This window comes from Onychostruthus taczanowskii, unplaced genomic scaffold, assembly GCF_017590055.1.
Source record: "Onychostruthus taczanowskii isolate IOZ18803 unplaced genomic scaffold, ASM1759005v1 scaffold8, whole genome shotgun sequence".
NCBI lineage: Eukaryota > Metazoa > Chordata > Aves > Passeriformes > Passeridae > Onychostruthus > Onychostruthus taczanowskii.
This window is the reverse complement of record NW_024505892.1, coordinates 8,079,726-8,092,815: the sequence shown is the minus strand read 5'-3', so window position 1 is coordinate 8,092,815 and position 13,090 is coordinate 8,079,726. Positions and strand designations below refer to the sequence as shown.

At 35.6% G+C, this 13,090-nt stretch overlaps 1 protein-coding gene across 5 annotated transcripts in view; it reads right to left on the bottom strand.

Moving 5' to 3' along the window:
- AKAP7 (A-kinase anchoring protein 7) overlaps positions 1–13,090 on the bottom strand; it is an 82,581-nt gene that overhangs the window by 30,723 nt on the left and 38,768 nt on the right. The window contains exon 8 of one of the 5 annotated variants that reach the window (XM_041423778.1): positions 6,912–8,384. The exons of the other annotated variants lie outside the window; for them this stretch is intronic. Within the exon in view, the coding sequence (XP_041279712.1) occupies positions 8,305–8,384 (80 nt within the window). The 3' untranslated portion in view covers positions 6,912–8,304. Of the gene's footprint in view, positions 1–6,911; positions 8,385–13,090 lie in introns of those variants that run through there. 5 annotated transcript variants of the gene reach the window in all.

Sequence of the window (13,090 nt, the reverse complement as noted above, 5' to 3'; positions counted from 1 at the left end):
CAAAACAAGAAGACGGACAACATTTTATACAAACCCCCCAAATATTCTCAACCAAAAAAACTTTAAAAAGAGAAAAAAACCCAAACAATTAAAAATGTTCAAGTAATAAAACAAACATTAACATATATTTTTCAGTTTTATGTAAGCATAATCTCCTTATATATACACATATCCCATCTATGTAGTACCTAAATGAATACAGAGCTCCTGGTGGTCTCATCTTTCCACAGGTATGTTTAATCAAGAATTATCACAAAGTCCTCTTGTACTTAAACCCAAGAATCCTTCTGCTAAAACATGCAATAATCACAGTTCTTACTGATCACTTTCTAAGCAGTCCTGGCTATCCATGGATGACAATAATCTATTAAGCAATTCTGGAACAGTCACAATCAGTGACAGACCACTTTCATCCATCTATAAGCCATCTTTTAGCCAAAACTAACAAAAGATAAAAGCACAAATGTGGATACAGAAGAAACAGAAGATTCAAGGAGGGCCCTGGCCTTTTAACTCTGGCCCCATCACCCTACATGCATTCTAACTTCCAGGATGAGGGTAGGGACCATCAAGTCCATTGAAATCTCCAGAGCTGGATAGGGTCCATCTTAAATATTTTAAATATGATATTCAATAACAAAAGTGGGTCTGATCACATTTTCAGTGCTTTACTAGCTGAAGGCCTGCCATTTGCTCTGTTTGGACATCTCTTGAAATTTTGGTGAGATATACAAAATACATTTGTGACAGAATTTACAGCAGAGCAGCAAAGCTTTCAGCTGTATCAGGCACGAGTGACTGGATATAATTATAATAACTCTAGCCACATGAGGCCTAAACAGCCAAAGCATTATTAAAAATGAATAGGCCCCAAAAGATACTGGTATATATTTTGTTGGGAGGCAGAGAAATGGACACCTTGGGATTGAAATGAAGGGGTAAAATTTTGCCAGGTAAGGAATGGCAAGGTACCATCCTTTATCAAGGATGGCTGCTCGGATTAGCCAAAACAAAGTGGTTGAAACAAAACCAGCAAACAGAACTATCAGCCTCCCCAAGTAGAAATTATGGTTTTGACTCTTGGAAAGTCTCTCTCCTTACAGCAGATAAAGACTAAGAGAAACTAAAACATATTTGTTTTAAGCAGAGGCAATTTCAGCCTTCTTAATGCTCCTGAATACTGTTCAGCTGATCAGAAGGAACCTAGCTTTTTTTAGACGATGCTTGTGGTGCAAATGATGTAAAAAGTGGGTGAGGAGGAAAAGCTGATCTGCATTTCAATTTAAAAGTATTTCTGCACTCAGAACCTAAGCTGTTCCCAAGCTTATGTATAAAAACACACAAACACACACACAAAGAGCACAGTATACAGTATATCACTTTAAGTCCTGTTTTGGGAGCACCTACCAAATCAGAATTACAATCCCCATTTAGAAGATAAAACAAGGATAAATAAATGATCGTAAATGATCTGTTGGATACTTGTCAATATGGAAATATTTTCCTACTGTGTTTGACAGTGCAGACTATGCTCTCACTTCTTTCTGATACTTGGTTTGTAATGCATTGTATAATTTTAACAATTTTTCAATTGTGTCTTTCTGAAAACATTTCAAATTCTATTTTTCTGGAGAAAAAGCTTAAATGACGAGCCTAAATTAAATTTAATGAATTTTATTTTCTTTCCATAGCTTAAGAATATTCCTAGAAATATGCATTATACAAAAAAAAAAAAAAAGAAGATAATGAGTTGGCATTTGCATTATAAAACAGGAGAGCATATTTCAGCTATGCTTTTTAAAACCACATTAAAATCCTCCAGGGAACTCTCACCATTAATATGTGTTTTACAATACTGCCTTCTAGAGAGAGAATCTTGCTCCTACTCACTGCAAATCGCTATTCCTGTGAGTTCCATTTCTGGAACACACTGTATCTTTCAGGAAAGGCTGGGATGCCAGCCACCAATGAGCCTGCCTTCTATTTTAAGTGCAACCTGAGGGCAAGGCTCAAGACCAAATCTGCAAACTGTACAAGCTGTTACCCTCAGGAACGCATTCAGAGCCACGTTCAGAATAAGCCATACAGCACTTCTGGGTGCAAACCACAAACGTGTCATGCCCCCCTTCTTTGCAGAGTGGATGTGACCACCTACAGCGTATACGTCCCAAGGTAGCCCATCTATTCCTGAAGAGATTTGGCCTCACTGAGAGGATGCGTGTGAGAGGGACTTTAATACTGGTTTGCCAGTACAAGAATGAGTCCCCTTTGACATACAAAGACTTGTAGATAAGTCCCATGACAATGACAATGTAAAAAATCAGGGCAAGGTCCTTCTCACACTTCAGGGTTTTGCCAAGGCTCAGTGTACAAGCCTAAGCCTCGGAGACCTCCTAAGCATTCATTTCATTCAACATTCAGGTAGTTGCTGCTGTTTCTGTGGAAAAGAAAGATTAAAGAATATATGCAAACATGAGGCCCAGAAACTGAAGGATACATTTGTTATTGTGAGGGAAACGCCCTTCAAAATCCTGATTCTCTTATCCTAATACAAATATTAAATGCCATGTGTGCAAAAAACTGTAACAAAAGTCAAGGGAAAATTTTTGGTACTTACATACTTTTTCCTTCTGAAATAAGGAAACTGAGCAGCTGAGATAATAAGGCTTGAAGAGTTCTGTTCCTAGCTTGCAGTCTCTCAATTCTACGAAGTGGTCAGTAGCTACAGACAGCTATTATTGCCCAATGATGGTTTACTGCGAGTCAGCCTGATTGTGAGGGCACCAAAGAAGTTTTAAGGAGAATATAAAAGAGTCCTTTCACTTTCAAATTATTTACTATAGTAAAATAATGATATGTGGTTTTCCTACGTGTATAAAAATTAAACAAGGGTAAGATGTGGAAGTGGCAAGGGTCTAATGACTATGTTCTGACATCTATATTGCTAAATCTTAATTTCCAACAAACTACCACTATGCAGTTTGTCTTTTTTTAAGAGGACTTTCATTTTTTCTCCAAATGTTGTTTTGAATATTTTATTTTCCTGATTACATGTAGTGTTTCTAAGTTATTATTTTGAAGAACTGGGAAACCCTGCTACCAAGAAAAAGAAGTTAGAGATCTACTCTTGTACATCCTTCCCTTGTTCTCCATTCAAACATGACAAATTTTTACATTTATGCACACAGCACAGTGAGGTATTTTTTGCAACAAGCATATATTTTTGATCACATTATGTTAGCATTTCAGAAATGCTGAGTGTTGTGCAGACTAGAAGAACAATTCTTGTTAAAAAACCTGAAATGAGTTCTTCTTCAATTCAAGCAAATTGAATACATTTTTTTTCAAAAGGAAAAAAAGAAATTACAATTAATTGTGACTATTAATATTCTTTCCCATCAAAGATTGTCATGAAAGTCACTGAAATGCACTGACACTGTACCACAGTTCTGTGTATCCAATCTGCTACTGCCACTGACCCTAGTCAGTATTTTATTGCTGATGTCTTGCTCTTCATTACCAAGCTTTATTGAAATTATTCTCAGGTTTGGAATACTGAAATACATAAATAACTCTCACTGAATGTGCCCAAAATTTAGCTGGCATAAAGTTGCACAGGGAGGTCCTTATTGTCACTCCTGTTGCAACACTCCTCAGTATTGCAGCTTTCCCCTGATCTCCTACATCTGGTACACCAGTGCCCGTTTGTTAATTTTCTGAGAAATGACAAAGTTCCTTCTCCCCTGCATGTTAAAACTTCTGGCAAGAATGCAAGTCAAGACAGAATTAATATTTAAGGTGGTCCTTTCTGTAAAAGTTTTCATTTACTTCAGAAGTACTTGATGGTACAACTGCAGAAAGCTCCTTAATTATGTATTTCTACCATCTGAAGAAAAATTAAATATTGAATAGACAGATGCTCTATGCTATTTGAAATTCTGGAAATCAGTAGTAAAAGGGTTTTTCCCCCTGACTTTCTAGTGAAAATAAATACCCTATATTTTATGTAATTCTTCAACTTTTTGCCATATTATTCCTGAATGCCAGTGAAAATGAGGTATTTGGTACTGTGCAAACAAGCACTTAGAATTCCAGAACAGAAACGTAGGGACCAATACTGGTTACTGTGTGTTACAACTATGCTTTTCAGGCTGTATCAAAGGTTTTTAATGATTGATTGGGGGAAAAAGGAAAGTAGCATAAAGTCACTAAAGGAACCCATGTACAACTTGCATTTAAAAACCACAATTAATGAGGAAGGTTTTGATGTCATCAGCTAGATTGCACCTTAATATGGTTCACTGAAATCTGTTCATGTTCTGCTATTTGCATTAGTAAACTATACGTGGAACATAGTTTAACCAATCTCTTTGGTCAGATCATAAAGAAAATAAATATTCTGAAAGAAAAGGATTAATGATTTCCTTTGAAATCACACAGTTCACCTCAAAACCTTTCAGAAAATGAATTTCTAGATTTGAATAAATTTTTAAATACAGCCTTTTCTTCCACAGCCACCAGTCCTTCAAAAAGATCAGCCACAGTGGAAAAAAGGTCTGTAAAAGGAGCAAGGAGGAAGAAGGATGCTCTGACCAGCAATCATGTTCAGTCCTAATCAGTCTTCAATTTTAAGAGATTGACTGGCATGTACACACGAAATCAGCAAGAAGTCAAGCCAAAGTCAATGCTCAGAGAATTCTAGTTTCCTCCATGACAATGAGATGAGAAAGCAGCTGAGTCTGCCAAGGAGTTAATTCTCCCCCAGTGCTTGTGTTTTGGCCACTGGCAGCAGGCAAAATATTCCTCCCACACTTGCACCACACATCTGCAAGATTCCTCAGGAATATCATCTTTTTGGGCTATCTAAACCCATTCACATCAGCAATGGGCTCTCTACCTCGAGTTTCACATAGAAACCAAGTATGGATTCTTCAGGCCACCCTCTTGTTTGAATTGTTTTATCTGTTTAATGTGCAGCACCCTGGCTTTCATCTGACATGCACAATGCTACTTAAAGCAGCACATGCCAGGTGAAGCTCAAACCTATGTTCAGCTAAAACTGATAAACAAAGAACAATCTTTTGCAGACAACAAATGCACTAAACTGTTACGCTCTCTTCTGAGTATACCAGTTAAAATAAAACTTATTTCAGGAAAACTTTGCTCTCACTCCTTCCTAAAAAGATAAAAATTAGAAATTGGAAAATATTTCAGGATCTAGCTCACATATTCTTGAATATTGTGAACATTTAGTCCAGCAATAATTTACTGACTAATTTTAAAAGGCTGTTTCTTGCCTTTTGCATTTTTCTTATCACTGTTTAAATTTACACTATGAAAGGAAAGGGGAAAAGACCATGGAATTTGAAATGTTCATCTCAAAAACAGGTGCAAAAATGCATTCATTATTAATATATCTTTGCAGTAAGCGTAGTGAATAATCTGCATTTATCACTTCCAGTTGACCCCTTAGCATATGGTCTACCAACACATCACAAACACACCAACGGTTTGAAAGCTGGGTAACTGCTGGTGTAATTTTAACTAAAAGGCATTACACTGCCATGACTGCCTATGTGTGAATCTACCAGATTTATCATCACAAAGAGAAGTGCCAGATAGACTCTGCTAAACGATCAGGACAGGCAGTAACACTGACTCATTTCTTACACTATTCTGCTCCAAGATTTCCTTAAGACCAAAGCAGAAAACTCATTCTAAATGGAAAGAAAAGGAGAACTGGGAATGCCAGCCAGCTTTTGCTTTCTCAGATGACTGTGAACTCATTTTGGTTACTCATACACAGATTCTTGTTATTCCTTTCATACACTCTTCTCTAAACCCCCTAAGTAACAAAAAAAAATCAAGTCCTGTCCTAAAGTTAACACACACTCAATCTAGAACCCAGCCGGTGTTTTGCTACAGATCAACTGCCTCCTAGTTTTGATTTCAACAAATAGTTCTGACAGTTTTTCACTGGCCTCTAATTACAGATGAGATAAAATATTGGAGTTCACTAAAATAATGTAGATGTAATTCTAGGACTTACCCAAGAGACTCAGACATTAACAGAATATGCTTACAGATTTAAAATTAAAGTATATGCATTTTAAAATAAATTGATACATTTCTTTGTAGGTCACATAAGATGACTGACATCAATTAATCTGAATGTTATGCATACTTGGAAGAAGTAAAACGTAAAGTAAGAACAAGTGAAGCAAAGATTATGCATTGTGATTTTCTATCACATCTCTATAAAAATATATAAAAGTTATCACTATCTACGTAATATAAAATTTGGAACACTGAAAGTGCATAATCTCAAAGTCCTAGAAAACTATGGAGTCCAAAGTGATCTAACAGGCAGAAGCAATTTACTGGAAGGGTCTCAAAAATAAACCGGTTAGGACTACAGCTTAAAGACCTTCTTGTATCTTCACCTAGAAATATGTTTATTGCCTTCCAGTCTCAGTATTTAAAATTTATAAATATGAAGGAAGTGTGTTCTGGAATTTTAGTTTCATTTACGAAACCTATTACCTATTTGTACAAAAACTGTGCCATTTTGAGGAAAATATTTTCATTCTTAAAAAGGAATTGAAGAATTGGGAGACAGATACTTATATTGACAGAGTAAAATGTAATTAACTGAGTGGGCATTACTGCATATTTCTATACTCCAAGGACACAGCGGTATTTATAAAGGTCATAAAAAAGGGAATGTGATTGTGCGTTTGCTCTGTGAACAAGAGGATACAATATCAAATAAGTGAAATAACAAATTCTTTCTCTTTACCTCGTCGTATTGAAAAGTATTTCTTTACAAAAATTTACTCATGTAAGCAGGCATTAGATGAAGTAAACCAGTTTCTTTTGTTTGTTTTCATTCCGTTTATTTCCGTAAAATTTCTCTGTACCATACAACTCCTTGAGAAGGGAAAGAGACATTGTTTTCATCCTTAGCAATGATAAATATTTTTGTAGAGAGGAGAAATCACTGGTAATACTGCCAGTATCTGTTCCGATTTTAAAATTGCTATTTTATACTAACTGATAAAATAGGATTTTTTCTACATATTTTGATTATGATATTAACATTAATTTTTTAAGTGCTATGGAACCTTTTACATGAGAATTCAAAAGCTAGCACAGCTTGAAAAATAAGCTCACATACAAAAGATAACAACATGCAACAGTCAAAAAAGATGCTCCTTTAAATGGACATTCAAGTATGAGATTCTCTGAACTGTCTCCAAAGAAAAGGAACATTTCAATGAAACATGTAACTAATAACAGTACATGTTTCACCTACTGTGCAACTGGAAGGAAGCAGCTTGGATATATGTCAAGGTACCATACAAGTCCCATAGACAAAGGCTGTCCAAACCCACATGTATTCAATGCTTTTCTGCTGTGCTTTTTTCAACCTCCTCTATGCGAATGAACATCACCCACTGCTGTGGCTGAATTGATTACAGGGATTGCAGCAAGAAAAGAGCTGCTTAAAAGCAGTGCTTTGCATCACCTTACTGTAAACATGCATGCATGTGCACTATATGCAAACATGCAAACACATACACAGGGACACTAATATGTATCTATGTATGTATGAATCCTATATATTGATAATTTGTTTCTAATGAAAACCAAAAAAAGAAAAGCACCAAACTGAGCATTTAGTCAGCAGTGATGCATCTGCGCCAGAAACTGAATAAACCCCACATATTCTCCTGTTGTCCAGTAGCAGAAATAGTCATGTTCAGAACTGGCTCAGTTTGAACAGCCTGGGCTTAGGATCCAGAAATTGAACACTCCCTTTTCTAAATCAGTCACAAGATTAAGAGTTCAGTGAGCATTTTAGCATTGCGCTTGTGACCTCTGTTAGACTAGACACTCCAAGAAACAATCACAGGATTACAGAGTCTGATTTGGGGCAGTGGTGGGGCTCATTCTTTGACTCGGTGATGTCTGAATTCTCTGCTGCTCTGGTGAAACTCCTTGAAGATCACTGGTGCATCATTAAGCTTCCATGCCAAGCTGCCTTTTGTGGCTTTGCTAGTCTTTGCGGGCTTGAATTTCCCCAAGACAAGAGAAGAAAAAGTCCCAATGTCCAGTTTCATTTGCAAGCAAACTATGTATGTAAAAACTATTTCCTCTTTAAAATAAAATGTGAAACCTGATTTAAGTACCAATGTATCATAAGCAGAGGTTTTGGATCCCAGTTGGGTGAGATGCCTAACCCAAAAATCAAAGTAAGACAAAGAGGTGTTGATGTCTGGCTTGTTCAATGCAGCATTCAGTTCAGCCTTTCTTGACTCTACTCTGAGATACTGGACTCCACACAACTGGAAATGGAGGCATCTCATTCTGGGGCCAAATTCCTACAAAAGATATTAATCGAAAACCTTTTTTTTGACTTCTAAGTTTTATTTATACACAAGGATATGTAACAAACCCCTCCACTAATATGAAACAGAAGGACTTTTCAACATAATACACCTATGAAATGCACTTTTTAGCCAGTAGATAACATACACTCAGTACGTGTTGTATTTCACAGTGCAAGAGACTGTGGGCCAGCACTGTGGACTAAAATTTGTTTGGGAAAACAGCCCCTTAAAAGAGAGTCTGAAGATCTATAGATTTCTTATTGTATTTGCCCTCCTAGTACAAAGTTATTAATTTAACTGCACTGACAGACAATTACACTTGAATTTGCACAAATGTAAATTTACATTTAAAAAATGTATATATGTGACAAAACACAAACCCTTCCACTACATTAAATAAACCATCAAGACAAAAATATTCAAATAAAAATTCAACAGTCAAAATAATTACTACTACAGAAGAGAAACTTATCAGGTATATTCCATATATTTGTGCAGCATAACTCATTTAGACAAAATCCCTCCTCTAAACAAAGGGATGATAAATAGTTTAAATAAATCCAAACAATCAAAAGAAATTCGTACTCGGCTATTGCATTCTACTTTATAATTCTCACCTTTAAAATCTACTAGCACAAACCAATATTCTCCCAAGATAATTTTCTTTTCCTTAGAATCTCATTAGGTTAGCCTCACCACCAATGGCCCCGTACTACTTAAGCTCCAAACAGATAAATAAGTGAAGAGAAGGACTGAAAGTAAGTGGAGAGTTTTAAACTGAACATATAGAAAGAACAGCAAGAAATAACTAAATCTTTAAAATCTTAGTCCGTGCTCCTCATAAGCACCTGAATTAACACAACACTGTTCAAGCTGGTCATATAAGCCAATAAAAGGCACCATAACACAGAGAAGAAGTAAAAATACAGATGACTCTTTATCTGGGAAATATTTGCAATAGTTCTCAAATAACTAGGGTATTAGGATTTACACATTTGTATTTCAAATTATAGATTTTGGTTTGCTCTGAAATGCATAGGGTTTTACGCCTAGATAGAAAGAGTTGTACTATAATATTTCAAACTCCATTTGGAGACACAGCATACCTTCATGTGTTTTGTGTTATCAGAAATTAGAAAAGCTATCCCAAGACTAGAGATAACCACTAAGTACATTCAAACCAGTCCCAAGTAATGAATTATGAATAAAGTTAATCCAGATATTCTGCATATTTCTGGGAATAAAAAAATTTAAAAGAGAAGCTCTGACTAGTTAACTGCAAGAGAACTGGAAAAAGGAAATAGTGTAACCATAATCTGGATTGTGGATGATATGTTATTTGAGATATTGTATACATCAGGAAAGGAAACTACAATGTATAGAAAGCTGAATTTACCAATAACAAAGATCATAAAGAATTCAACATCATTATCTGAAAGAATACACCCCATGCAAAATAATGATTGCTTTTACTTGCTTTCATGTAAAAATAACATTTCCAATATTAAAGACACGCTAACAAATCTGCCCTTCTTCCAGATGTGATGTAACAACCTAATCAAGTGATTAAAAATTTTAACATCCAATATGTTTTGAGTCCAATATGATGGGAATGGGGAAGGAAAACTATAGAGCTTGCCTGCATTTGAAAGATAAGACAGATTAGCATTGCCTGGGAATTGTGAAGTACTAAGAGCTGTTTCTGAATAATTCCATATGTGAACACTCTTATTTTGGAATAAGAGAGTGCTTTGTTCCTGTTCAGCTTGACCCACTTTCCAAAAGCATTTAATTAAGAGCATTTATATGTGTAAAAAACGCTTTTGTTTGTTCTCTTGATTAAAACAATAAAGTTCAGTATCTAAGGTTTCTGACTCAAAACATCTCAAATATTAAAAAAAAAAAAAAAAAAAAAAAAAAAAAGATATGGCAGCCTAGGTATTAAAATTCATTTGTGGCATTTTCACTGCTTCTCTAAATAAATGATTTAAAAGGCAAAAGGTTTTTCAAACAGTCTTCAGTCAGCAATTACTTTCTGGTGTAATCCCTAGGCTATGGATGGCTACTCAGAATTCTGTAGTCAAACCTGCTCTTTGCAAAACATGAAGTAACAGCAGAGGTTTTTAAAAGTATGGATCAACTGTAATGTCTTGGGACTTCAGAAATTAAACTATTTACCTAAAGTAAAACAATGCAGTCTAGAGAGGACACTCTTGCTGTACCAATAGTGGATCCAAATCCAGGTGAATAGAAATCTGTCCTGCCAACTGAAACTGTCAAGCTCAGCACTCTGGCAACTACAGATGCCAGGATATTTGCCCAGAATGCAAGCAGTGTGAACCCACATGCTGTCTCAGAAAATAAACAGTACGCATGTTTAGAAAGTTGAAATATTGGAAGCCTACCTTCAGATGTCTGTAAGTATGTCTGGTAAGTATGAGTATGTTTGCATGTTCAATCTACACCTGAGTACCACAGCTTTGGCCATGTAAACCTCCTGAGCTGCTGATGCTGGTACAGAAATTAGTACATATCTAAAGATTATAGCACCAACGTAGTGGTGCACACACATTTGAGAAGCAGGAAGAACAGCTGCATTTAGCATTGTCATCTCCATGTCATCCCAAGTTCTCCCTGTCACTTCCACAGCACATGAGAGCAAGGTACAACAAACACTGGAGCAATACCACATAGCTTGTGCCATGGATGGTTAGCACATTCAGTCCTGCAATGGAACAGGTAAGGAATTGCCACTAGCATGAAAGGCAGTGGAAAAACCCCACATCCTCTGGTACATGTGGGGCAGGGGCATTACATACAATGCTGGACTGTCCCTGGCTGGATGGCTGACAGAAAACAGTTCACACACAGACTCAGATATAGTTCACTAAGAAATGAAAACTCTTCATGCATGTAATAGAGCAAAAAGTTTGTGAATTGCATGTTGTACCCTCCTAGAAAGGTCTTTACTGCTTGAGTGACATCTTCAACCTTTTGTACCCAACATAAATGCCTAACTGTCCTATAAACGGAGAGGAGGTTCAGGTTTCTTAGCTGTCATCAAATATTAATACAGATCTTAAATATCTTATCTTCATTGAAAAAACAGAAGATCACACACTATGTATTCAGCAGGTACTGTGACAACACTCTGTTGTGTTTAAGGACAGATTAAAACCAAGTAACTTGGCAGGCTACTGTTAAAATAATGATGTCATGTTTTAGCTTGTGGTTGATATAATCAATCTGTCTCTTACATTCTACTGCTTCCAGCAGAAATGGCACATTGTGGCTTTGCTGGAAATAAGAAATGACGCTACAAGCCACATTAACAATGCATCTTTAAAATCTGTCACATTTTATCTTAAAATTATTTTCACTAAAAAGAACCTACTTCTATAAATACGAGGGGCCTCAAAAATATTTTATGCACAGTCAGAATAAGAAAACTATTGTTTCTATCCTAGAAATACCTGTTTCTATAAGTTGCTGAGTACTGTCATGAAAGAGAAATGCAAGCTGTGGTATTACTCAAAACAAGCCCGTTTCCCCAACACCTGCATTTTTATGTCAGCATGTGTCATGATCCCTGAGATACAGACCTCTACTGATCTGCAACCATATCTTATTTAAGAGTACCTCAAAGGATTAGGTAGGAAACCTAGAGACTGTAGAACCATGCTGCAAACTGGATAAGAGTTCTACACTAACCAGAAACAACTGAAAAATGGTGACATTTGAACAGTGGAAAACTGGTTGTCCTTTCATTTCCGGTCCTTCAAACTACTGAAAAAGACTGCTCAGAAACTGGAAAGAGTGTAATTTGATTATGGTAAATCAAACATACTTTTTATTTGATGTCAACACTATACAGGTAATATGTATCAAGAAAAGCACCTTTCTAGCTAGCAAAATGTTAAGAATATAAATTAATTATCTTCTACTGATCCATTCAATGAAAGAATTTTACATATTTACTCATCCATTCAATAAAGAATATTACATATTTAGTTTACTCCACATCACCTAAGTGGTCTGTTTACTTCTTTGCAATTAAGTTATATTGAAATCAATGCTTTATGCATTTTCAATGTATTTTTAATATATTAAATTTAGAAATAAATTAGTTGCTTGAACACCAAAGTCTGCTGAGGAAAATATCTTTAAACATAAATACTTAAGACACTAAAAACCTGCTGGATGCTATTAAATTATTTTTTTATAGCACACTATGTTCTGTTGTGAAAAATCAATTCTGCCTTCTTCATATACTCAACTAAATTTTCAGCTATGAATCACAATCTTACTGATGTCAAGTAAGACTTTGTGCTCTCCTGTTAGATTTACTTCATCAGTTTTATCCCATTGTTTGCACATATTTTTGAAAACCATTTTGGAAAAATTTATTTTGACTTGTTTTCAACTACTGATAACAGCTCTGGCATAAAACCACACCACTACTTCAAATACTCTTTTGTTGAAAAACAAAGGAAATAGTCTTTTGAACAGAATTGCATTAAGATATTTTAAAAAGAGTGCAGCAAAAATGATCCTGTACAATAAAGTAAATCTCATAATCAAATACAAAAAATAAATCTCGTTATCACAGACATGATAAGAAGGTTTTTTGCTTGTCTTCAGTACTAGGAAGGAGATGAATGACTGAATTCTAAACATCATGTTCCTGTCTTTGAAGC